The sequence below is a fragment of the Thermobia domestica genome, chromosome 2, assembly GCF_964235325.1.
Source record: "Thermobia domestica chromosome 2, izTheDome1.hap1.1, whole genome shotgun sequence".
Taxonomy (NCBI): domain Eukaryota; kingdom Metazoa; phylum Arthropoda; class Insecta; order Zygentoma; family Lepismatidae; genus Thermobia; species Thermobia domestica.
Genome location: NC_137455.1, coordinates 119,753,883 through 119,779,083, shown reverse-complemented (window position 1 = coordinate 119,779,083; position 25,201 = coordinate 119,753,883). Strand labels below are relative to the sequence as shown.

At 36.8% G+C, this 25,201-nt stretch overlaps 1 protein-coding gene across 1 annotated transcript; it reads left to right on the top strand.

Moving 5' to 3' along the window:
• Nucleotides 1-1,543: 1,543 nt before the first annotated feature.
• LOC145679150 (uncharacterized) lies at nt 1,544-7,754 on the top strand. The gene is made up of 2 exons (XM_081749741.1): nt 1,544-1,937; nt 7,723-7,754. The coding sequence occupies exons 1-2, from the start codon at nt 1,544-1,546 to the stop codon at nt 7,752-7,754; spliced, it is 426 nt and encodes a 141-aa protein (XP_081605867.1).
• Nucleotides 7,755-25,201: the final 17,447 nt, after the last annotated feature.

Sequence of the window (25,201 nt, the reverse complement as noted above, 5' to 3'; positions counted from 1 at the left end):
AAAAGGACTGTCAAGCCAAGTAGCACTAGTAGTTAAAAAGACGAGACGCAAGAAGTTGTTGAAATGCCGTCTAAGGCCTGAAGAAGAATTCATAAGTGATATTGAGAACGATACACTTAAATATATTGGGTGTCACTTTTGTGATCACTGGTACCACTTAAAATGCACGTGCCTCAGTGTATTATCGTACGAGGAACCTGCTAAACAAGTGCTTATGTGTCCTGAATGTGCTTAATGAACTTCATATTAAAGGGTTAATGTCATAGCTAAATATAAATATAAATGTAAATATAAATGTAAATATAAATAGGCCTATATATTAGTTTTATATAGGCTAGTCTAGGCCGAGGCACATTTTTCTTAGTTTATGGTAAATATCATACAAGAAGTCCTTTTTCCTGTATCGCAATATATTTTCCACCAGGCCTGCTTCTAGCCACAGAGGTTTGGGGGGGCATAGATATGTTAGGGGGGGCAAGTCATTAAAAATCTCTTACACATATCTAAATTGTGTTTTTTGTGTTGAGGTCTGGAGGGGCCACGAAACGTTTAGGAGGGCCAGGCCCCCTAGCTCCCTCTAGTTGCGGGCCTGTTTTCCACGTAGTTTTTCTTTGTAGGAACTCTGAGTGCAATATATTTGTCCCTTAATTTGCTACTGAGGAATTGGTCTCTAAAATTCCATTAAAAAAGTCAATTCTATAGTGTGGCTGAGTACTGGTTAAAGTAATGGCTGACCTTTGGTTTTCATAGGCCGACTACTGTTTTTTTCAGGGTTTCTGGTATTTTCTTTTTCCTGTGTAATTATGTATAAAAGATTTCCTATGCGAGCTACACAAACGTAAAATTTAAACACTGTTCTTTCTAATGACATATGCAGTAAAAGTTATTAGTAAAAAATGATTTTTTTATACTTTAACAAAGTTGAAAATCTCCTTAAATGGTCGACTACTGGCACATTTACCCTATTACTTGAGATGCAAACTATAGTTGCAATTTTTGAAGGAATGTTGCCTAACTGGAAAGTAGAACTTTACATATTGTTTTGTCTGTGAAACATATGCTTGTTTAGCTTTATTTGAAAGTGTTAATTTTGCCAAAAATATTGAACGTTGGAAAACCGCAATAACATTTCCTTATAGGGGCCAAAAAAAAGAGAGCTGATATTTCTAAAGAAGGCAATCGTAACAAAAACGGATAGGAGATAAACATAAATCGAAAATGTTATGTTGAAAACATTTTCATTGATTTTGTCTTCTGCCTCAGGCACTGACAAGGTCAGACAAATATCCTCTATTACGTTTAAAATTGCCTAAAGGAAAGTTGAACAGAATACCACAGATCTTATCACTCAGTAATCAGTTGTGAAGTGCTCCCTTGTAGTCAAACAACATATATCGAAATATATATGTTTTCTGCCTCTTAGCAAATAAAAACTACGATCTTACTAGCTCTTGGAGTAACCAACTGCGCATGTCGTTTAATAGCTTCAACTAAAAGGGGTGCTCATTCAACGTGCAACTCGTGAAAAGGGTAGAAGTCAGAAATGGCTGAGAATAGAAAAGAGCGTGTTCTTGCTTTAGTGCAAGAAGGCTATTGCGCTGCACAAGCCGCTGAAAGGTGTGGAGTTTTACCAAGAACAGCACAGAAGTGGATAAAGCGTTTTCGAGAGACTGGAGAAACTATGCGGCGCCGAGGTAGTGGTAGGCGTCGTGTGACAACACCTGAGCAGGATGCCCAGCTTGTTGCTACTGCGCGACTTAATCCCAACATGACCGCCAGACAACTTCGGCACGCATCAGCTTTTCCAGGCTCTCGAGATACTGCTGTACGGCGTCTTAGGGAAGCTAATCTTCACGCCCGTCGTGCTGCGGTGAAAGAATTCCTCTCGGAAGAGCATATAAGACGACGGCTTCAGTTTGCGGAAGAAAATGTGAACCGTGATTGGAGACATGTTGTCTTCACAGACGAATGCACATTTTCTTCCTCAAATAATGGCCCAGTAGTCGTGTATCGTCCGAGAGGCTCCAGGCATGATCCCAGATACGTTTTCCACAAACTTCACTGTGGACGCGTATCTGTATCTGCTTGGGGTTTCATGACATCACAGTGTCTTGGAGTACTCCATAGGGTAGAGGGGCGTCTTACAGGTGAGCAATATTTACATATCCTTCGGGATGTTGTGTTGCCATCTGTGCGTTTTATCTACCCCGATGGAGTAATCCAGTTTCAGACGACAGGTCTCCGGTTCATATGTGTCAATTAGTTCAGAATTGGCTCTCGCAGCAGGCTGATTTAGAGGTCCTAGATTGGCCACCGCGTGGAGCCGATATGAATATAATTGAGACAGTATGGGCAGAGGTCAAAAGGGTGATGAAGGAGAACTGGCCTAACCCGCCTCCATCCACAAAAAATCAATTATGGGAAATCGTTGAAAACAGCTGGGAGGAAGTCTCCCGTAGTGAACGCTTTCTCCGCAGACTTACCGAAAGCATGCCCAGAAGGCTCCAGGCAGTCATCGATGTAGAAGGTCATTGGACCTCCTATTAAACACTTATATATAAACAGCCCTTTTCAGGGCTACGTATTCCCTTCCATTCTTTTTTTTTTTTTTTTGAATGCCAATGAAAATGTATCTACGTCACTTTCACCGTTAAACAATGAAAATGAAAAAAAAAACATAATAGCAGTGGACAAGACTCGATCGTGCGAACTTGTGTATTGTAATCTCTCACTTATCCCCTGAGCTACGAAGCAACACGTAGATTTTTTGAAAAAGATATTAGTAGTTCATAACAACACACTCCCTTTTTATGTAATTCATGTGCCCCTTGCTGCTATCGATGGCGTAAAAACAAAATGCTACACATTACCCCATATCATTTCACCAGTAGATTGCTGTTTTCTGATCAGTTAAAACTGGATAGCTAAGCGAAAAATGTATGTATTCTTTTTCATGTATTCTACGAAAAACCTAAAGAGTAAACAAAATCGAGACAAGCAACTTTCTCGAACAAACCACTCAATGTATCAGTGTCATTGCAAACAACGTCTCGCTGATGTAATGAGTAACAACATGGAGTAAAGATCATGGGGTCTTCAGATCAAATACAGCTTGTCATATGGTTTTGTTTTCTTCAGCACAATAGAATTTTTTAAAAAAATATCCAGTCATGTGAGAAAAACAAATTTTGCAGAAATATAACATTTCGTTTTGAGAGGCGTATTAGCACGAAGAAATAGTTTTATTTCTTGCAATCCAAACCGTGAAGAATGAGCTAATGAATAGCGTTTATGGGTCTTTCAATAAGCACCATCCAGTGTGTTGTCGTCGGCAACGTTACGTTTTTCCTTTTTTTCTCGTTTTCGCGCATCACATTCTGTTTTTCAATTACTTCTAATGCTAAATTTTAATCCGCTGTTACTTCGTTCGTCGTTTTCACTTCCACCTACAATATTAGATTTAGGCATAGCTGACTATCTTCTAATTTGTATCGAAGTTTTGTCAAGTTTCTAGTGAACGTCAGCTAACCATTTTCTTCCAAGTACTAAATGTATTCAAATATTTATTTCAAACGGCTGATTTGATTTCCCGTGATGATCGGACAGACAAACACGACGTCACTTTTACATATTGACCGCCTTATTTGGAACTTGCCCCATTTCCCCCTCAAAAGTGGATTTTTAAGGACAACGGAAGATGGGCTCACATATTTTAAAATAAGGTGTTTATATCCATCTGTTCCTCTTACGACATATGTGTTAATGAATCCGACTGGACCAAATGCTAAATACCGTATATTTAAAAGATAATTTCAAGTGCTTCATCCGTTTTGCTGTGAAGACAAGACACAATCTCGATGTCATCATTCTTAAATATTGAGCAAAAACGATACAAATTGCCCCTCTTCTCCATTTAGTACCGAAATTTCTAAACACGGTCGGACACGTGCACACTCGTTTTAAATAAGGAATTTATGTATCATATTTCATCTCACAAACGTGAGAGATTCTATTTTTGGCATACATTTTAACCCCCTCTCTTCTGTTTGGATACGCATTTCAATAAAAATGGCGTGACAACAACCCAGTCCGAGGTAGGTGTTAACTATGTTAATAAAATTCATTTCAAACGGTTCAGCCATTTTTCGTTATGATAAACAACGTGTTTTTAATTTATATACTATGCAAATATAGGTTAATAATATTGTTCTGTCTTGTTCTTTATTTATTTAAGTTATTTATTGATATAAAATTGAGGTGTTACGTTTAATGTTTAACAATACCTAGCATTTACCATGTTATCAACCGTGAAGTAGCGAATTTTGTGTCTAATATTTATATTATATTCAATTTAATGTGTCACGCTAGTAGCAAATTAAGCATAAATGCGAAAACATTGTTCACTTTCAGTTCTCAAGAGAATTTCTTTCCTGTCTTTCTATTATTTTGTCAATAGCTTACAAAACACTGGCATCAGACTTTTGCAATTATATTTTTTAACGTTTTCCCCATAAACTCCCCTGAAAATTTAACCTGAATCGCCCCTTACCGGGAATCGAACCCGAGACTACAAGAACCAAAAACACTCGTGCTAGCCACTAGACTTTTTTTTATTTTTATTCCACGTTAATTAGTAAGCCCACGTTTCATATAGCCTCGCTGTTGAAAGTGTTACGTGAATATAGACTAGACCAAAATTAATTATTGGTGTCCATTTCAGGATCACTCAGTATTATGTTTTTAAGTGTTAGAGTGTTACAAAATCCAACACTTTTCAGTGCCTTATTAAACAACTTATTTTTTTTAAAAAAAGTCTTGAATGTGTATTCACGGATACAATAAGAATAAAAATCACTATTAGAAACAAACATTTGCAGTAAAAGGAAAAGCAGAAACTATTTGTGTAATAAAAATGTATATCTTTGTCAAAATATTTGTGACTTGGTGTAATCTATATTCACGTAACATTCCTCCACTAAAAACATGCTACCGAGTGATCCTGAAATGAACACCAGTAAAAAATTTTGGTCTAGTCTATATTCACATAACAAAAGGAACAAGAAACTAAAAATCAACTCAACACTACTTTTATACCACCAATAGCAGCAAGGGGCAGACGATACTATCCCGAAAAAATGCATTTATTCCTTTGACCCGCATTGCAAAGCATCGGACAATTTGCAACATCAATTACAAAAGCTTGAAGAGAAAGAATCTTTATTGACAATAAGTTTCTTACATACAATATTCAATTATAAAATGCCTACTACTTATCTTTCTTATTTAATTTATGGGGCGCGATGGTTCACTGGTAGAGCGCTTACCTTTGGTGCATGCGGTCTCTGGTTTTATTCCGTTCAAGTAAGCTTGTGGTGGACAACATTATGTCCGTGACTTTTCTCAAAGCATTTCCTTTTCCTTCCACTTTCTCATTCCACCAATTCTTATATCATTTTTCTCACTTTAATTATCTTCTCCCTTAGCCTAAAATAGCAGGATTCTAGAACACTGGTCCGTATACCAATTGAGTGGTGATGAAGAAAGCAATCAACCTGGTTAACCTGCCTTCACTCGCTATCGCTTGCTCGACATTACTATATGAATTGTATATTGAGATTTGATAAAGAAAAGAACCAAACTGGTTACTAATCCAAATTCTCCTCTATGTGAGGACCAGCAATCTAGAACCTTCCCGCCTAAAGGGCGTAATAGTGGGATGTTAAATATTTCATTTCATTTTCTAATTTAATTTAGCTCTTCCACATAATATTTTATCTGAAATAATAATAAGATATTATCAAGTGCTCGCAAAGCTGGGAGCGATCTCGGAATCTACCGTAATGTGCGGTAATCTTATTAAATATGTTTCACTACTAGATCAGTTGTTGAATGTTTCATAATGCTATACTAAATTCCATAAAAATAAGTAAAATTGATGAGATTGACAATTTAAACCGCACAGTATTGCAAAGCTGGCGGTGTAAATATTTACTCCATTACGCAAACTCTGTTTCAAATACAACCATTATTATACAGCTCATTTTCATAAACTTGTTCTTATAGCAACTATATCATTTCCTATTTAAATTCAATTTATAGATAATTTTGAGTTACATATCAGCTGATACTCATGCTATAAACTATACAATAAGTTAACATTCGATGTAAATAAATAAGAAATGTATAATGTTACAGATTCTGGAATTGCAATTTAATTCAATTTTAAACTGTATACATTTTCTATATGATTGTTTCATTTACTTTATAAAAATCCAGATTATGATTTACACTAACTGTTTTAATTAAAAATACAAGCTTATACAGGGTGCGGGGAAAGTCCCGGAACGGTCCAATATCTCGCGAAATATACAGATCAGCAAAACAAAAATAACACGTGTTAAACAGTTTTGAAAAATCTATCCAATGATACCAAACGCAACTCTCCATTCCCACACGGGGGGTAACTTTAAAATTTTAAATGGAAATCCCCATATTTTGTTGCACATTTGGATTCTTCAGAATAAGTAACAGTGATTTGACCCAAAATTGAAAACAGTGCCTTCACGGATAGCACTTGAATCGACACATAAAAAATGGAGGCGGCAAATCTTTATGAAAATGTGGCCTCTCAGTGTCGAGCTCTGGGCCATGCGGTTAGCGTACGGGACTGCGGCATGAAAGGTCATGAGTTCGATTTCCACGCAGAGTAAAATTTTCATATGATTTTTTTACCCACATAACGAATTCATACATTTTAACGTTCATAAAATAATGCATTTGTCCATATTTATTAATTTGCAAGAAAATACAAATGGTGACAAAAATGGCTTATTTTTGTTGTAAATAACCCTACTACTAAGAACTACTTCATAAAGCTACTTTGCAAAACAATTATCGATATTGTATTCCATGTAACTTCATCTTCGCACACACTGTTTTCAATTTTTGATCAAATCACTATCACTTTTTCTGGAGAATCCACATATGAAATAAGAAATAGGGGTTCTCATTTAAAATTTTAAAGTTATCCCCCGTAGTCCCCAAGGAGGTAGGGATAGGTGATTGTGTTTTCTATCATTGGATAGCTTCTTTAAAACTATTTTATGTGTTATTTTTGTTTTGGTGATATTTATACTGCGCGAGATATTGGACCGTTCCGGGAATTTTTCCGCACCCTGTATACAGTATTTTATCTCTCTCTTTCGCACTCTCACTCTCTATATTACAACTGAGTGTTGCAATAGGTATCAAGAACATGAATAATTTTCATTTTGGACGTATGGTTTAAGATTGGTATTCAGATCACAAATCTGTTCTCATTATAACGGATGTGGTATTAACGTTAATAAGGATCGTTAACGTTCCACATTTTAGTGTCTTCGTATATAGCCTGTAACACTATGGGTTCGATTCTCGCTGGTCCCTGTTCGGGATAAGCTATTCTTATAACACGATTGGTTCGTGTTGGGTTCGGTTCCAGTTCGGGACGGCCATTCTTGTGACCTGCATGGGTCCGTATCTTGTTCGGTACGCCTTTTATTATTATTATAGTACTGGGTTCGATCCTCATGTGTGCGTTGCCAGAATAAAGACTTTAATTACAATAGATAGATCCTACAGATCCCTAGGTGGGGTCGGACATCTACCATAGTCCGGGATTCGATCCTTTGCTACTAATATGTCTCCTTGAATATGTCATAACAATTGCATCATTCATTTCAGCTTACCATATAGCCACTGGACACACAACTTAAGAATTCGAACCGGAACGTTTTAGAAAACCGACATAAAATAAATTCTAATTGTACATTTAGCGCAGATGCAATTTATTAATGTATGTATTACTAAGTTGCATAGGCGCTATTCACTCGTGCTATAAAAAAAAGAAAATGAATTAAGTTATTCCTTAAAATTAACACATGTAAATTTAAATCATTGTTATTATTTTCAAAGGATACTCAATTATTGGATTTTGCTTTTAATTCACAACACTAAAACTTTACGAACATATAATACATAAATAGTGGCACTTCACTTTTAATAACCAATAATATAAGCCCATTTAATACGAAAGACGCGGATGTCGCGGTAGACACGAATTATTCGTTGTATTTCACCACATGGTTGATTCTGTTATTCACTAGCACTGTTTACTCACTGTGACAATTGGAAAGGAATTGTCATTGGCGGCTCCTGAGGATATGTCCAGAAGGTTGCGGGTTGGTTTCTTTACATCTTTTTTTTGATGAACAAGTGGTTTGGCTGCTGGCTTACTCCATCTCGCTGTAATGACTTTGTATTTATTTGTAAACGAATACTTTAAAATTTGTGATCATCTTCGTTCTCACTACATTGTTTCCAAAGTTATGTTTTACACTAACAAAAAATTTGACGTTATTTCAAATTGTTTCTTCATTTTAGTTGAGCGCACCTTACTCAACGTGGTTGCTTCTTCGTAAGTGTAAGTCAGACTACTGCACCTTTTCTTTCCGTCTCGTCGTGTTGCTAGGCAAAAGAATCGGTTTGCTACGCAGTTTGGTGATGTCAAGAGCTAAAAATAGCCATGACAGCCCATAGACAGGAATGTTTTGAGACGACGTTTGTCCATTGTGCTGAATTTTAGGTCCTTATAAGGGAAGGAGAGAGGAACTCTGTGATTTCCGTTGGAGTCGAGACGTACATACATATATGCACATTCGTTTGTTGGCTGAGAGAAAAATTCTTGGAAACACTTTTATGCGAGGTTCATTTAAAAGGTTAAAATTTTCTTCTTAAAAATTGACTGAGCTGAACTGTATGGTTACAAAGGCGCTCGACAGGACGTTTGTTTTTGATCGAAGAGGAAAAACAAACAGAACCCTGCAACACTGATCACTTCACTAGTGTCACCAAATTTCATTCATTGGTCTTCAAAGGGTTAACATCACTTAACTCTTCTCGTGACGATACAACGAAAAATTTTCAAAATCCTTTCGGAAAAACGGTAACGAACACGTGGGCCATACGAAACGAAATTCGGATTACGGTTGGGCCATAATTTCAATAAAGTCTATCAATGTCTTTCATTATCTTATTATTTGTTATTTCAAAATATTTAAGTGCCACAATTTCAAACATATCAAAAAATAAACAAAGTTATTGTTATTTTCCTTTAAAATAACATGTTTAATAATTGAACGACTAATTACTGGCATTGTTTACCATTGAACACAAAATATTATCTTTACAAATATATTTAATAATTATTGTAACCTAAAATGTTTACTAATGTATTGCCTTGTACTTCTAAATGTAACATGAATTTATTTTCTTACTATTTTCAAAAGCATTCATTTTCAATATTTACTCTCATTAAAAACAACTTTCGACATTCTTAAGAACTAACACAATTACTGTATATTCATTTCATATATTTTTATTGGTAGTAGTCTTATTTCAATTCTCATTGCTACTATGAACTAAATATATAACACACAAATTAAATTCAAGTCTGAACACACGTAAATATTTTTCAAAATATTGGTTAAAATATAAAAACTCTTACTTAATTCTACAACAATACTAATTTATCATGATATTTTACATTTATTACATTCTGGTTAAAACTTGACCAAGAATGGACTGAGCAGTGGATGGTTTGTCAAACCATTACACTTTTTAAAGTGTCTGCTCTCCGAAATTTCGAAGATACCTACCCACATTAAAATGTCGTTTATTTCCATCCCCGAAGCAAAGTGAAAAGATAGGATATTTGGGTAAAATTCAAAAATAATATAGAGGGGGACTAATAAGAAAATTGCCTACTCCGGGCATTACATAATATGAATAACCCAAAATATTGGAGGAACCTTTGCTTCAATGTCTTCAAGTTAAGACTTGAAATATTTTCGTATTCAACGAAAAGATTAATACATAGTAAATGCAACAATGGTTGCTAACAATTGGCATGTACACAACTTACTTGATACTTATCTATAGTAAGATGTCTCATTGTATATTCTTTTCAACTTAACAACGCGCCTGAAGGTGGGTACAGATAACTACCATAACTTACCACACCAAAATTCAAGTATCCTCAGCTGATTAGTAATCCCAGAGGCATACTGCTTGATTAAAACAAATAAATTGACATAACACATCGTAAGTATACATTACTATTAATTGACGCGTAGTTATTATTTAGAAGTTGAGAAATTTCACTAATTAGTTTCAAAAATGATTATTCAGATTTATTACCGAATGGTTTCTCACCGAAATATTTAAATTTGTGATCCGAAACATTTTTAATTTTATAAAATTGCAACACTGTGATGACATATTTAATATAAATTTTCTACATCCTCACAATTCAAATTTATTTCCTTTCACTATATTTGAAAATTTTCGCTGCGCAAATTCACTCTTGCACTTCAAAAAGAAACACTATATTTTCTATGATTCGAAAAATGAAATTTCATCGTGAATGCATTAACGAAAAAATATACTATTACAAATAATTTCGTAGAACATATATTTCAAATATCAAGATTTTTTTTTTGTTAAAATATCAAAGCCATTGCAAGTGTCGGTTTCGTGCAGTACAAGCAGTCCGGCTTAACGAAGTTTCGTTTATCCTACACCTACTCGAGGCTTTTTCAACACAAAAACAATTTTTAAAGGTTTCATTTGCCCATAAACAACTAGCATGAATGGTTTCTCAGCATGTATGACTGCTGCATAGCACAAGAAATTAACTAACTTATCACTACTTGAGTTGCAATTACTTTTCATTTGTGATATTTTTCGCTGTGCATCAATTTTACGGTATTCAGAATGGACACTAGATTGCTTTTTTCTTTTCACTAGGTTTTTCCATTTACCTGTATGCTTAGCTTTTGTTATGACATCACGATCAGCTGATAGCACATCGCTGACAGTAGCTGGTGATTGACATTTAATTTTACTGTCACTTTCACTCTCAAATCGATTAAACGTAAAGGATTTATTCACCCAGTTACCACATTCTTCCTGAAAAGGTTCGTGATATTTATTTGTAGGTGATGAGTGGTCAGCACCTGACCTATTTACTACGCCATGAATCGCTAAGTTACTAATGTGATTCAATTTTAAACTTCGGTCACTTGTCTGAGCATTGGTGCGACTGTTACATTTATTCCTCAAAAAACATTTACGAACATACTTGGAAAATTTTGAAAAACAATATAGCATGCGTTTAACTCTTTTTAGTTTTCGTCTGACTTTACGTACTTTCTTTTTATATTGCCGGTGCTTTTTGCCACCTTGAACCTGTGAACTATATTTTCTTGCCCTTTGACAAACAACATTTCGTAATTTACTAAAATATTCTTGACAGGTTTTTAGTTTCTTTTCCCACGTTATTGAGTTATGTTCATTACCATTAGGCCTACCTGGCGTAAAGCCGTTTGTACTATATTCTAAATACACAATTAAAGTGCAAGTAACTATGCAAAAGGTGACATAATTCATTTGTCCTATCTGTATACTTTTAACTTTCAACTCGCAGCTTAAAGAACTACTGTTCTCTTGACAAATCTCTACAACCCTAACAGACACAAAAAATAAACAAGTTTTGTGAAACGGAACGCATTCCAATTTACTGGTTAGCAAGGTGCCATAAAAACAATTTTCCTCTAAGAAATACATCACACTACACGGTTGCGCATATGGGCTACTTTCATTCCCCTTTTCAACGCAATTTATTACCACTTTAGTAAACCTTTCTGTAGTGAAGCACTCATCGCATTCCTGAATGCCTTTTGTCCCCTTACAAAACAAACAAATGACAGCTGGAACAGCTGATCGCTCGCTCACACACGGAGCTACGCTAGACGTGATCGACTTGGTTGGTAGGGTTTGCAAGACAGCTGGGTTGTTATTCTTTTTTCTTTCTGTTTGTTTTCTTTCTGAAACGCTATTCGACAGAGACAAAACAAATTCTTTGGCTTGGCCTAACTCAATGTTAACGTGATTAACAACAGAAATGCTTTCATTTTCTACCTTTAATTCACTGTCAGATATTTCTTCAACCTGTTCAAATTCATTGTCAACAAATTCAATATTAGCTTGATTTACTATAATAGGTGGTGACTGAGACTTAACACATGGCAAAATAGTACAACTTTTAACACATTCATTTTTCACTGTTCGTGCGTATGCTTTCTTAGCTACGGGGGCAATGTCCCACAAAGTACCTACAGACTCATATTCAATAAATTCTAAGCTATTTTTAGCAAATTTTCTTTCTAATGGTACAGTTTTCCTTTGACAACTTTCATAATTTTGAACATTTTCTGACTTATTAACATTTACAGGAGAATCAGCAAACCTAACCCGTTTTTGTGATGTTGTTTTACAGTTTACCTTCTTTTCATCGCTGGAATCCTTATTACAACTAATCTTGTGATGTCTTAAGTACTTTTTATATATCCTTTCGGCTACCCTTTCTTTCGCAATACGTACTATCTCTGAAATTTCAAAATCAATGTTTAACTTACGTTTGATGTCTGACAAAGAAACAGATTTTGATTTATAGACACATTCATCTTTAACTCTTCGATAAAGCTCAGATTCACGTATTTCATGCATTTGAGACACAATTTTATCTTCAACTCCTGCTCTATATTCTATATTGCTCTCTAAGAGAAATTTTGCAGCTTCCTGTTTAGCTCTTTTACGAATTTTGGATACTTCCTGATCTATCTTCAAAGCATTTTCAACATCTCGCAATGTAAATGGTTCTATTCTATATCTAAATTGCATTTCTACCATTACGTACTCTCTTTCTTTTAGAAATTTTCGCATTTCCTTCATGACAGGTACCATTTCTCCATTCACATACATGATGACTGATTTACGAAATTCAAACAACAAAATTAAAAAGTACTAAGAAGGCACTACAATTTACCTTAATCAAAAATACAATTAGCGTCACTTTTATGTGGTTTTATCAAACGTTCCAGTACATAAATTACTAGTTTCGATTTAACGGTTCAGGAGTTCTGTCTCTGTTTCGGAGCGCCATTTTTGTAACACGCAGGGTTCGATTCTCGCTGGTCCCTGTTCGGGATAAGCTATTCTTATAACACGATTGGTTCGTGTTGGGTTCGGTTCCAGTTCGGGACGGCCATTCTTGTGACCTGCATGGGTCCGTATCTTGTTCGGTACGCCTTTTATTATTATTATAGTACTGGGTTCGATCCTCATGTGTGCGTTGCCAGAATAAAGACTTTAATTACAATAGATAGATCCTACAGATCCCTAGGTGGGGTCGGACATCTACCATAGTCCGGGATTCGATCCTTTGCTACTAATATGTCTCCTTGAATATGTCATAACAATTGCATCATTCATTTCAGCTTACCATATAGCCACTGGACACACAACTTAAGAATTCGAACCGGAACGTTTTAGAAAACCGACATAAAATAAATTCTAATTGTACATTTAGCGCAGATGCAATTTATTAATGTATGTATTACTAAGTTGCATAGGCGCTATTCACTCGTGCTATAAAAAAAAGAAAATGAATTAAGTTATTCCTTAAAATTAACACATGTAAATTTAAATCATTGTTATTATTTTCAAAGGATACTCAATTATTGGATTTTGCTTTTAATTCACAACACTAAAACTTTACGAACATATAATACATAAATAGTGGCACTTCACTTTTAATAACCAATAATATAAGCCCATTTAATACGAAAGACGCGGATGTCGCGGTAGACACGAATTATTCGTTGTATTTCACCACATGGTTGATTCTGTTATTCACTAGCACTGTTTACTCACTGTGACAATTGGAAAGGAATTGTCATTGGCGGCTCCTGAGGATATGTCCAGAAGGTTGCGGGTTGGTTTCTTTACATCTTTTTTTTGATGAACAAGTGGTTTGGCTGCTGGCTTACTCCATCTCGCTGTAATGACTTTGTATTTATTTGTAAACGAATACTTTAAAATTTGTGATCATCTTCGTTCTCACTACATTGTTTCCAAAGTTATGTTTTACACTAACAAAAAATTTGACGTTATTTCAAATTGTTTCTTCATTTTAGTTGAGCGCACCTTACTCAACGTGGTTGCTTCTTCGTAAGTGTAAGTCAGACTACTGCACCTTTTCTTTCCGTCTCGTCGTGTTGCTAGGCAAAAGAATCGGTTTGCTACGCAGTTTGGTGATGTCAAGAGCTAAAAATAGCCATGACAGCCCATAGACAGGAATGTTTTGAGACGACGTTTGTCCATTGTGCTGAATTTTAGGTCCTTATAAGGGAAGGAGAGAGGAACTCTGTGATTTCCGTTGGAGTCGAGACGTACATACATATATGCACATTCGTTTGTTGGCTGAGAGAAAAATTCTTGGAAACACTTTTATGCGAGGTTCATTTAAAAGGTTAAAATTTTCTTCTTAAAAATTGACTGAGCTGAACTGTATGGTTACAAGCCTAATTGATGAACATAGTGAATAAATGTGACTGAGCTTTGAAAAGTGATTGTTCAACTGGTCTTGTGTTTTTAAGCACTTCAAATTAGACATTTATATTTTAAAAAATATTTCACTATATTGAAAAAAAAAAGCGTTCCGTACTCAGGCTCGAACTGTCACCCTTCGGTTCTAGAATCTCAACAGCATTGCTAAACCCGCTTGGCCACGCAGGCATGTTACGAAATAACGCGTTCTGATATTAGAAATAGACTCGCTCCAAGCGCAGGTTTACACTTGGAGTTTTAAATAGCCATTTTCTGTTTTTTTCAGTAATTTCAACTGAAGATATTGATTGATTTCCCATATTGGAACTTCACGTGAAGAGTGAATTGTATGTTCATCTCAAAAATACATTATTTTCTGTTTCTTCAATTTTACGTATTTGTGAGTGCTCCTAATACCTGTGCACTGTATGGAGTGAATTTCCCTCGGGATATTCTTCGCGTAATTATCTGACAGACTAAAGTTTCATAACAATCACAGTTTTTTGCTTATAATTTTCTTATTTTGCTTTATTTTTTCACAAAAATCATAAATAATTATTCATTACTACACTGCTTTGTTAAGGAAAGCACAAAGAAGCGATAATATATTAAGAAAACTGAGTTATTAATGAAAATGTGGAAGTTACAGTATATGCGAACTTTTTTTTTGCGGATGACGATACCTGTTAAATCTCCAGATGCAAGTCCTGTGAACTATTGAGGATTTGGATTGCTGAAACGGGCTTTGGGAAAACGGCGTGTGACAACTGTGGAAGGACTTTGGAAAGCTGTGCAAAGGAAATGGGACAAGATTCCCCTCCCAGTTCTTCAGAGAAGCGTATTACAGTGGAAATTATGCTGTCGGGCTATTGTTAGGAACCAAGGGAAACACATCGAGCACTTACGGACTTGGCGCCATGGATTCTTCTAAATTTTTAGATAAGTCGAAATTGACCAAATGTAGACAGAACAACCTCTGTATTTTAACAGCGACGACAGAAGCATTAAGCCATAATGTAGAGGAACTAATAATAAACAGGTCTTCCATTCACCGATAACGAGAGAAAATCCGTAGCGAAGTCGCACTGGACTACAGAAAACAATTTCAGAATGCATCAATTGCGTTAGTTGTGCATTGGGACGGAAAACTACTGCCGAATTTGACTGGCAGAGAGACTGTCGACAGGTTATCAACAATTATTACAGGAGATGGCCATGAAAGGCTAATTGGTGTTCCCATTTTGTCAGCAAGAGAAAAACATATTCCGCCTTATGCAGAGTCGTTTTGACAAATGATTAGCGTCATGCTAAACGCCCGACTTCTGCAGGAAGCATATGTAAGTCGAACGCTTTAGTATGGTACTAATCACATGTCAAAAGGACTCTGCATATGGCCCATTGCTTCTATTATAGTTAATTCGTTTGAAGAATGGAACTTAGTAAAGTTCATGCAAACAGTTTATTGTGACACTACTCCCTGCGATATGGGTCATGTCAACGGTGCTTGTATTTGCTAGAGCAGAAGCTCCAAAAACTCTTCTATACCTTCCTTGTAGACATCACATTTGTGAATTTGTTTCAAACTGTGTATTTGATAAGTGTTGTGTTTCGTTTGCATCTTGATTCGGACGTTCCCCTATTTAAGCGTTTTCAGAACGAGTGGTCTAAAATAGATTGCACTAACTTTATTTCAGGAATTTATGATGATGTAAGGAACAATATTTCCGATGTAAGAAATGAAGTGTTAAATTTTGCTATCAAACTTGTAGAAGCAGGACACGGCAGAGAAGATTACAGGGATTTTTTTTTTAGAACTGACCATCATATTCTTGGGTGGCATACCTCCTCGAGGCGTTTTCTTTCGTTTACGTGGAGCAATTCAACATGCAAGGTGGATGGGAAAAGTAATTGTTTAAATTCGCCAACAATTTCGTTTAACGAAGAAAACAGAAACGGGTTTTCGGAGAGTATGCATTTATCTGATACGACTATATGTGCAAGGTTTGTTTAAATGTGATCAAACATCCCATTCACCATTACAAGACAAGCAATTTTTGAAAGGTTTTTACACTTACAGACAAATAGATGCTGAATCATCTGAAGTGGCTCTTTCTAAATTTTCTCGCCATCTCTGGTACTTGACGGAGGAACACGTAGCGTTGGGTTTGTTGATGATGAAGTTAGCATAATGAAAAAAAAAAAAAATGGTTGAAAGAATTAAAACTGTAAGGGGAAACCGTGAAACAGCAAAGAGACTTGACGCAAGAGGTGATACGATAAAAATTCTTGTTAAAAGAGAAATCAGTGATTTTGTTACAATCACAAAAATTTTCCTCGAGGGATTTAAAATATCCAAAGGATTTCTTGAATGTGAAAGGAAAGACAATAGTTAAATTCATCCACGTAACAAACGATGCAGCAGAAAGGGGAGTGAAACTAATAGAAGTTACAACGTTCTTACGAAAAATGAGGAGCAGAAACAGTTTATTTTGTAGATAGTGAAAGCCCACAGACAATTCTAATCTTTTCCTAGATGTGACAAAAGTGAACTATGTAGCAAATAAAATTGAAAACTTACCATAAAGCTACTACATAAATAAGGGATATTTCAATTTTTTTCAAGTTGTATTTCTTCTTTTTTTCTCAAAATGGTCTATGAATCATCTTGATAGAAACTTATTTGTAGTTCATACCGATACAAAGATTTAACTTTCTCTAGCAGTTTGTTTCAGTTTATGTGAAACACTTCCAAAATTCTTACAAATCTGTGGTCCTTAATTGCAATAAAATAACATTACATCGAAGCATTTAGTTTTTCACACGTAATAACTCTTACACTATTATAGATAACTTAAAACGAATGCCATATTTGTGTTTTTGATGAAACGCTACCTCAAAACGATTGTCACATGACCTCCTTCCTATTTGAAAATTTTGACCTGAATTCAAGGTGGCGGACTTCAAAATGGCCGCCATGGAAATGCTATACAAAATTAGGTTAGTCTCTTCCTCTAGTTCCATTATCCAAGATATCTTCCCATTCCCTTAAGCCGTTTCTAAATTACAAAGTTTTATTTCCGATTTTCCCCTTATACTATGTATTGTAAACGCATTCAAAAGTTTAGGTTGCTTGAAGCACCATTTAATATTATTCAATGGAGCTAATTTTTCTCCTGGCTTAATTTAGTCCCATATGGAACTATTTTAGGGGGTTCGTCCAAGGAAATTCCTAAATTTATTTTTCCCCATATAAATAAGGACCACCCTAATATATATAGGGGTGGACAAAAAAATTAAAACGTTTGCAAAAGTGTGAAAATCATACCTAGTGTGGTGTGGGGCCTTCTTTTGCGTCCAAAACAGCTTGGATTCGACGTGGAATGGACGTACCGTGATGTGTGGAATTTTCTACCATTGTTCCTCCAAAACATGCTCGAGTTCCTTAAGGGATGCTGGTGGAGGGTAATGAGACCGAACACACCTTTCTAACTCAGACCACAATGGCTCAATGATGTTCAGATCTGGTGATTGTGGGACCCAGGGGAGGTGTCATAGCTCCTGGTCATGCTCCTCAAACCATGATTTCACAGATTTTGCAGCATGACAGGGTGGCAAATCATCACCATCAGGGAACAATATTTGGGTCATGGGTAGAACCTGGTCCCCCAAAATCGCTTCATACGCCTTAGCATTCATCATTCCCTGTTGGGCTATGATGGGACCTGCGGAAAACTACGATATCACTGCCCATACTGTAACAGAACCACCTCCATGCTTTACAGTTGGGAGCAGACTGTATCATACGCCTGCGATGGTGTTCTCCATACGTAAACACGACCGGTTGTTGGAAGCAAGGTGAAGGTCGATCCATCGGACCGCATTACATGTTTCCACTGCTCATGAGTCCACGCCTTGTGGTCCTTGCACCACTGGATGCGCCTCTTCGCATTTACTGCTGTGACCAGAGGTTTGGCGATAGCGGCCCTGCCATGAATTTTCATTTTATGAAGTTCCTGTCGCACTGTTTTCGATTAAACCAGGTTCTGTAGGCCGGAATTGAGTTCAGACGTAATTTTCATTATAGTGGTCTTCTTTTTAGCTGCTACAATCCGTTTTAATGCCCTCCGGTCCCTATCTGACCGGATTGTCTTTCGACCACTGTTGTGCTTTGCAGACGTCGTTTGCTCACGAATTGTGTATGTCTTCGTGACATTGGACACAATGCCTTTCGATACCCCCACAATGTTCGGCACTGAAGCTCCAACCAGACGGGCACCAACGATCATGCCTCTTTGGAAGTGTTAGGTCGCCCATTTTACCGCACCACTTTCACACCACGACACTCCCAGGTGAACGGGTTACTGCTGACGGAATAGGAAGGTCCACATGACACATTGAAAACAAAAATAGATCGGCAACCGCAACACGCGTTGTACAGTGGAGGGCCAAACTTACGTGAATGAAGTGTTTTTATATATTTTTGTATATATATATATATATATATATATATATATATATATATATATATATATATATATATATATATAGATAGATAGATAGATAGATAGATAGATAGATAGATAGATAGATATATGAATGACTGTGTCAAGTATGTTGAGTATAATTAATGCATTTCATCAAAATCGGTTGTTGTGGCCCAGACACCTTATGGATGTGTCACAAGCCCTTTGCTAACAATACTTGTAACAAACCGAGATGAACCGAACTCAGAAGCTCCCGGGGTACAAAGCTGTGAACAGTCTCTGTTGCCGAGCTCGGCCACCAAATATGGCCATCTTTATTCTTTAAACGATGGGCTACTTGCCGCACCAAATTTGGTTCAGATCCGGCCAGTTATTACTGAGAAAGTACCATATATATATATATATATATATATATATATATATATATATATATATATATATATATATATATATATATATATACACTCACTACCTACCTACCTCCCCTCTGAAGTGAAACTATAAGCCCCTGTATGCTGACGCCGAGAGCTAATAATGATTCACATCTAAAATATATAGACATTATCATATATCTCTATGTCTACACAATATGGGACTAGTATTGATGGTTTAATGTTCCCGTTGTGTAATAGTAGTGCTTTGAGGCTAGTTTAGAAGAGTCGATAAAAATATCCGCTCTTCAGTGATTAAACCTGCCTAGATTCAAACCATCTATATTTAGTACAGAGAATTTTTTCATTACATACTAACCCGAAAATTGTTTTATTTCTAAATAACTGAAATTCTAGTGCTGGAATCCTGTAAATTCCATTCCTGTAGTCTCTACCCAAGTATCTCCGCCGTTTGATACTTACAAGTAAGGTTTCCCAGGTGATACACGCCGATTTTAATCAAACTTCACAGGTTTGTAGAACAGCAAAAAATAAGCGACACGTATTTTTTTATAGCGGCCCATATGCATATTTAGGCGGTATAATAGGGCTGTCAAATTGGGATAACAAAGCATACTTTATGTAATAGCGCGAAAACGAGAAGAGATAGCCAACTGTTGTAAACGAGCAAGTTGTCATGACACGATAAGCATTTCAATAACACATATCGCTTCCACGGGGATAACCCACAACATCCGCAAATGGACCAATCAGGGATGAAAAACAGTCACAGAGCTTTATCTATTACGCGGAATCCAAATAACGTAGGTAAGAATAAAGAATGATAAGAAAATAAGTGATACGTGTTTTTTTCGTTTTTGCAAGATGAGACAAAAAACGTAAATAGATGCATCGTTATCTCAATGTCGAAAGATTGGAGAACTGGGAATATGAAGATGTGAACGCCTGTATGAGAGGCAACCCGTCAATCAGTGTTGTAAAACTGGTTGCAGGTGACGTAAAATCCTGCTCGAGAGAGAAATACCAAACCTGGTCTTGTTGTTCAATGGTTTCAATGTTATATCTATTAGTAATTAGTGATTGCGAACAGTTCAATGCTCATAATCAGTAATTCAAAAGCCGCCCAGCAGTAAACGAAATCAAGCCTTTCCTGTAAGAATCGGCCGTATAGGGTAGTGATACAAACATTGATATTGTTTTGCAACAAGCCCGTTGTAGGGATAAATACGCCCTTTGCGGGATACTAAACATGTTGAACACAATTGAACAGTTGACAAAAATAGACAATTCATAGTCACATGCATATGAGCATGCATTTAAACCAAAACACATGAATATGTTACACAAGCACTATTTTCGGTAACATGCTGTATGTTGAACCATAGCCGGCTGCTATTTAACAGAATGTAGCGTAATGTTGAATGTTGTATGGAACGAATATAAGCAATTGTAGTAAATATTCGTCATACAAATGATTCTTATTGAAATCGGACATGAGCCTAATAGAACTTCCGGTCACCAACTTGTGGAAGGTACGCAGGCTGAAACCATAATTTGATTATTTCTTTGGTTACTTTGCCGGATGTCGATGCCCAAATCAGCAAGATTTCTGGTCGAAGCATTGTCTGTTGTACCCGTGGCCCAAACTTTCTCTGAGGTTCTTTCTAGACGATGAGCATAGGCGACAGTAGTTTTCTATTGGCAGATACGATTGGCTGTATCGTGTAACTGTGTGTCGTCGCAGACAGAGACTGAACATTTGCGTAGACCTGTTTCTCTCCACGCATTGCCAGATATCTATCCGAATGAAATTCCAAATTGAATCCACTCTGATCTGTATTATACACATTCTCCGCGCCATGAGAATTTATACATGAGCGAACACTTTGCACGAACCTATTAGCATTATCATGTATATCTTTGGATTGTTCTGCACTATTGTACGTGACATATTTTGTAATTTTCCGTGATATGATGTGATGACGCCTTTTAAACTGTCATAGTCATTTCTTTGACGCTTTAAGCCCGTCGAATCCCACAGTTTGACTAGCTCCTATAGCCCAACGTCGTAAGTCTGTGTCATGAATTATAAGATTTTTGCATTTAGCAGTATGAAATTTCTCATATACGATTGCATCAATATGCGTCCCTTTTTCGTAATTTGTTTCACCGTCATGCAACTGTCTTTCCCATTTATAGAGATCTTTCCTACTTTTGACGAACTTGAACCTATGTTTCACAGTTTCAAACGACAGACGCCTCTTCTTTCCACTTTTCAAAACTGAACTGCCTTCACTTTATATTCTGTGTCTACAGCTTCGCTGGTGCTCCCTTTCTCCGCAATACCGACGTTGTATTGTGATAATCCTTCGTCTTCGTTGCTTTCTGTGATCTTCACTCGCGAGTGAAGAAGCGACGTCATGTACATCATTATCAATAAATACCAGATCATCTTTAACGTCCACTTCGGTATTACAACCTTTCCAGAAACTTTCCAGGACATCAACAAGTATATCCTTTATTTCCATTTCATATTTTGTTTTTACAGTGTTAACACGTTTTGTTTCTTTGTGTGTGTCCATTAACATATCCAGCACATTGTGTGGATTTACATACATCATTTTCACAACACTGCAAACAATAGCATACCATTTACACACACCTCATGCTGACTACTTCACAACACACGGGTTCATATGTTCAGGACTTCTACCGGTATCTTTACATGGCATATACACACAAACACACGCAGTGGCGTAGCACACTTTTGAGGGCCCCCCTGCAAAGTATAGAGAAGGGGCCCTAGTTGTAAAGCCGCTAGAAGTAAGGTTGAGGTTCTACTTCTTTAAATCTTTACTCATCGCAAGATTTCGGGGCCCCCTATACCTCGGGCCCCCCCGCACTGCAGGGGTTGCGGGGGCAGCTGCTACGCCACTGAACACACGTATATCCACGTATAGGATGCACAAACGTTCGCCATCAACCGGCCGTCTATTAGTTTCAAAACACAACTGTGCCCCCACTTCCACACTGTAGGGCTTCCGTGTTTGACGTAGACATACACTCGCAGATAATACCCAGTTTTCGCCGCATTTCTGGTTCTGCTTCTTTACACTACAATGTCTCTCTTCTGACGTGTCTGCAACCAGTTCTACAACACTGATTGACGGGTTGCCTCTCATACAGGCGTTCACAATTTCATATTCCCAGTTCTCCAATCTTTCGACATTGAGATAACGATGCATCTATTTACGTTTTTTTGTCTCATCTTGCAAAAACGAAAAAACACGTATCACTTATTTTTTATCATTCTTTATTCTTACCTACGTTATTTGGATTCCGCGTAATAGATAAAGCTCTGTGACTGTTTTTCATCCCTGATTGGTCCATTTGCGGATGTTGTGGGTTATCCCCGTGGAAGCGATATGTGTTATTGAAATGCTTATCGTGTCATGACAACTTGCTCGTTTACAACAGTTGGCTATCTCTTCTCGTTTTCGCGCTATTACATAAAGTATGCTTTGTTGTCCCAATTTGACAGCCCTATTATACCGCCTAAATATGCATATGGGCCGCTATAAAAAAAATACGTGTCGCTTATTTTTTGCTGTTCTACAAACCTGTGAAGTTTGATTAAAATCGGCGTGTATCACCTGGGAAACCTTACTTGTTAGTGAGATTCGGATCTCCTATTAAGTTGTTCAGTATAGAAAAATTGATACAGAAAAAAATATTTTTATGTTCTGGGCTACAGTTTGGGTCAAAGGACATGGATGCTCCGAATAATTAATTTCCCTGTTTTGCTGGAGAAAAAACACTTAACTTTGACAAGGGATTCAGAACTGGAATTGAGATCCATGCGGTATTAGTTTTATACCGGGCGGAACATTAATGTACTCAATATTAGATTTTTTTTTCTTTTCGAATGTTTCCCGATTACTGTTAGGTGAAAATATTAGTCTTCAGTGCAGAGAAAAGAAATCTCGGCAGAGACGTTTGAAATCACTTGCAGAGGGAATGCCAAAACCTAAACAACACAAAGTTTTCGCAGTAAAACATCCTGTTAGCTAATTCCCATTGCTCAGGTCCATAGAACAATCAAGCGATAACATTTTCTAATGTAGCATGACTCATCATGTTTAATGTAGTTTGAACAGCTATACGTCAGCTGAACATTTTTTTTTTTTTAAGTTGCCTATACAATCACATGTTCTGAGTAGAGAACAAAGAAAAAAACTCAGTATATGCTTTGATCGAAATAGATTCTTGAGATAGAGGCTGATGCATTTGCTATCACCGTATGTGTATGACTATATGTTATAAACAAAGGAAGGAGCAACGAATGGATTCGATTATGAGTTTCCCTACGACGTTTATGTCTTTAAATACGAGGGGCATGTCAACAAAAAGGCCCGATATGTATTTAAAAAAAAAATAAGAAATTTATTGTGATTGATACACAAGTACATATCTTAGTTATTTTTCGACGCAGTCACCATGTGAACCTCCAGATCTTTTTAGTAGCGTGGCACAAGCTTCCATATACCCTCTGTGTAAAACTCTGCCGCCTAAGAATGCAGCCAGATCTGATGTCTTGAGTACTTCAATGTCGTTGAAACACTTCGATCTAAGTCACTTTTTAAGTGAAAAAAGAACGAAATTGCTGGGGACAAGGTTGGGGCTGTAAGGGGGAGGGTGATTGGATAGCTCCCATCGAAATCTGAATTGTCTCAACAATACGAGCAGCTGTGTGTGGACGGGCGTTAGCATGGATCAGAAGTTGTATACCAGAACGTAGATTCTTTTCCGCTGATTTTGGGTGGTACGTCGCAAATTATTCAGTGTTTGGCAATACACGTCTGCTGTAATTGTTCGTCCTGATTCTAGGAGTTCCACAAGAATCACACCCTGTTGGTCCTAAACACGGCTGATGGTGTTTGTTTGAATTTCTTCGCTGTAGAACTTCACTTTAGGAATGCCGCCATTATTGACTGCTGCCTCGACTCCCCAGTGGTGTACGACAGGTTTCATTCCCCGTCACTATGTGAAAAAAGAGAATATCTCCATTCTCTTCTAGATGGCTAAACAATCACATGCAGCTGTCATTCTTTGCTCTTCGTGAGCGTTTGTCAGAATTTTGACACCCATCTGGCATACAGTTTGTGATAACCTAGCCTATCAGTCACAATTCGATGCACTGTTTTTGCAAACACTTCTGGGAATTTTGACGAGTTCAGTTATTGTGAACCGGCGATCGGACGCTATCTATTACAGTTTCTGTCCTATGGCGATCAATGTTGAAACCGGAAATGGTTGATTTCTACTATTTTCTGTTTGAATAGAGAGTTAATAGAGGAGATGGAATGTGTTTTTGGAACTCTGAATCGATTCGAAAAAAACCGCTTCTCGATATCTTACCGTTTTTACTTTGATACCTGTTGATCGACGGGCGGGCATAGCCGTTCTATGAGACTTACGAGACTTATGCATAGCATAGTTCAGGAGTGTTTTACTGGTGGGTTTAGATAATGTTAAAATATGCTTAATAACCAAATTATCAAAGCGATCTCCCGAAGAAAGATATCTAATCCCACTACCATTTAAAAATACACGAATAACTTACATTGTGTATCTGAGTTTTTGTGGGCGTTCCATGGAATTTTTTAAGTTGCTTTGGTTGATTTGTCAAGCTAATGTTTTTGATAAAGGGATATTTCGGCTGATCACTAGCGAACCAGTGTGATGCGTAATACGACTACCACTATTAGTGCCTGATGTACTTACGTAATCCGTACCGAAGGGCAATCATTTGCAATAGGGTGTCCAGTGAAGTATGAA

What these genes read in the sequence shown, in the direction of transcription:
- LOC145679150 (XM_081749741.1), top strand. Translation starts at nt 1,544, where the DNA reads ATGGCTGAGAATAGAAAAGAGCGTGTTCTTGCTTTAGTGCAAGAAGGC. An exon ending in TGCGGAAGAAAATGTGAACC is followed by an intron (nt 1,938 to 7,722) that starts GTGATTGGAGAC and finishes CATTCATTTCAG; the next exon opens with CTTACCATATAGCCACTGGA.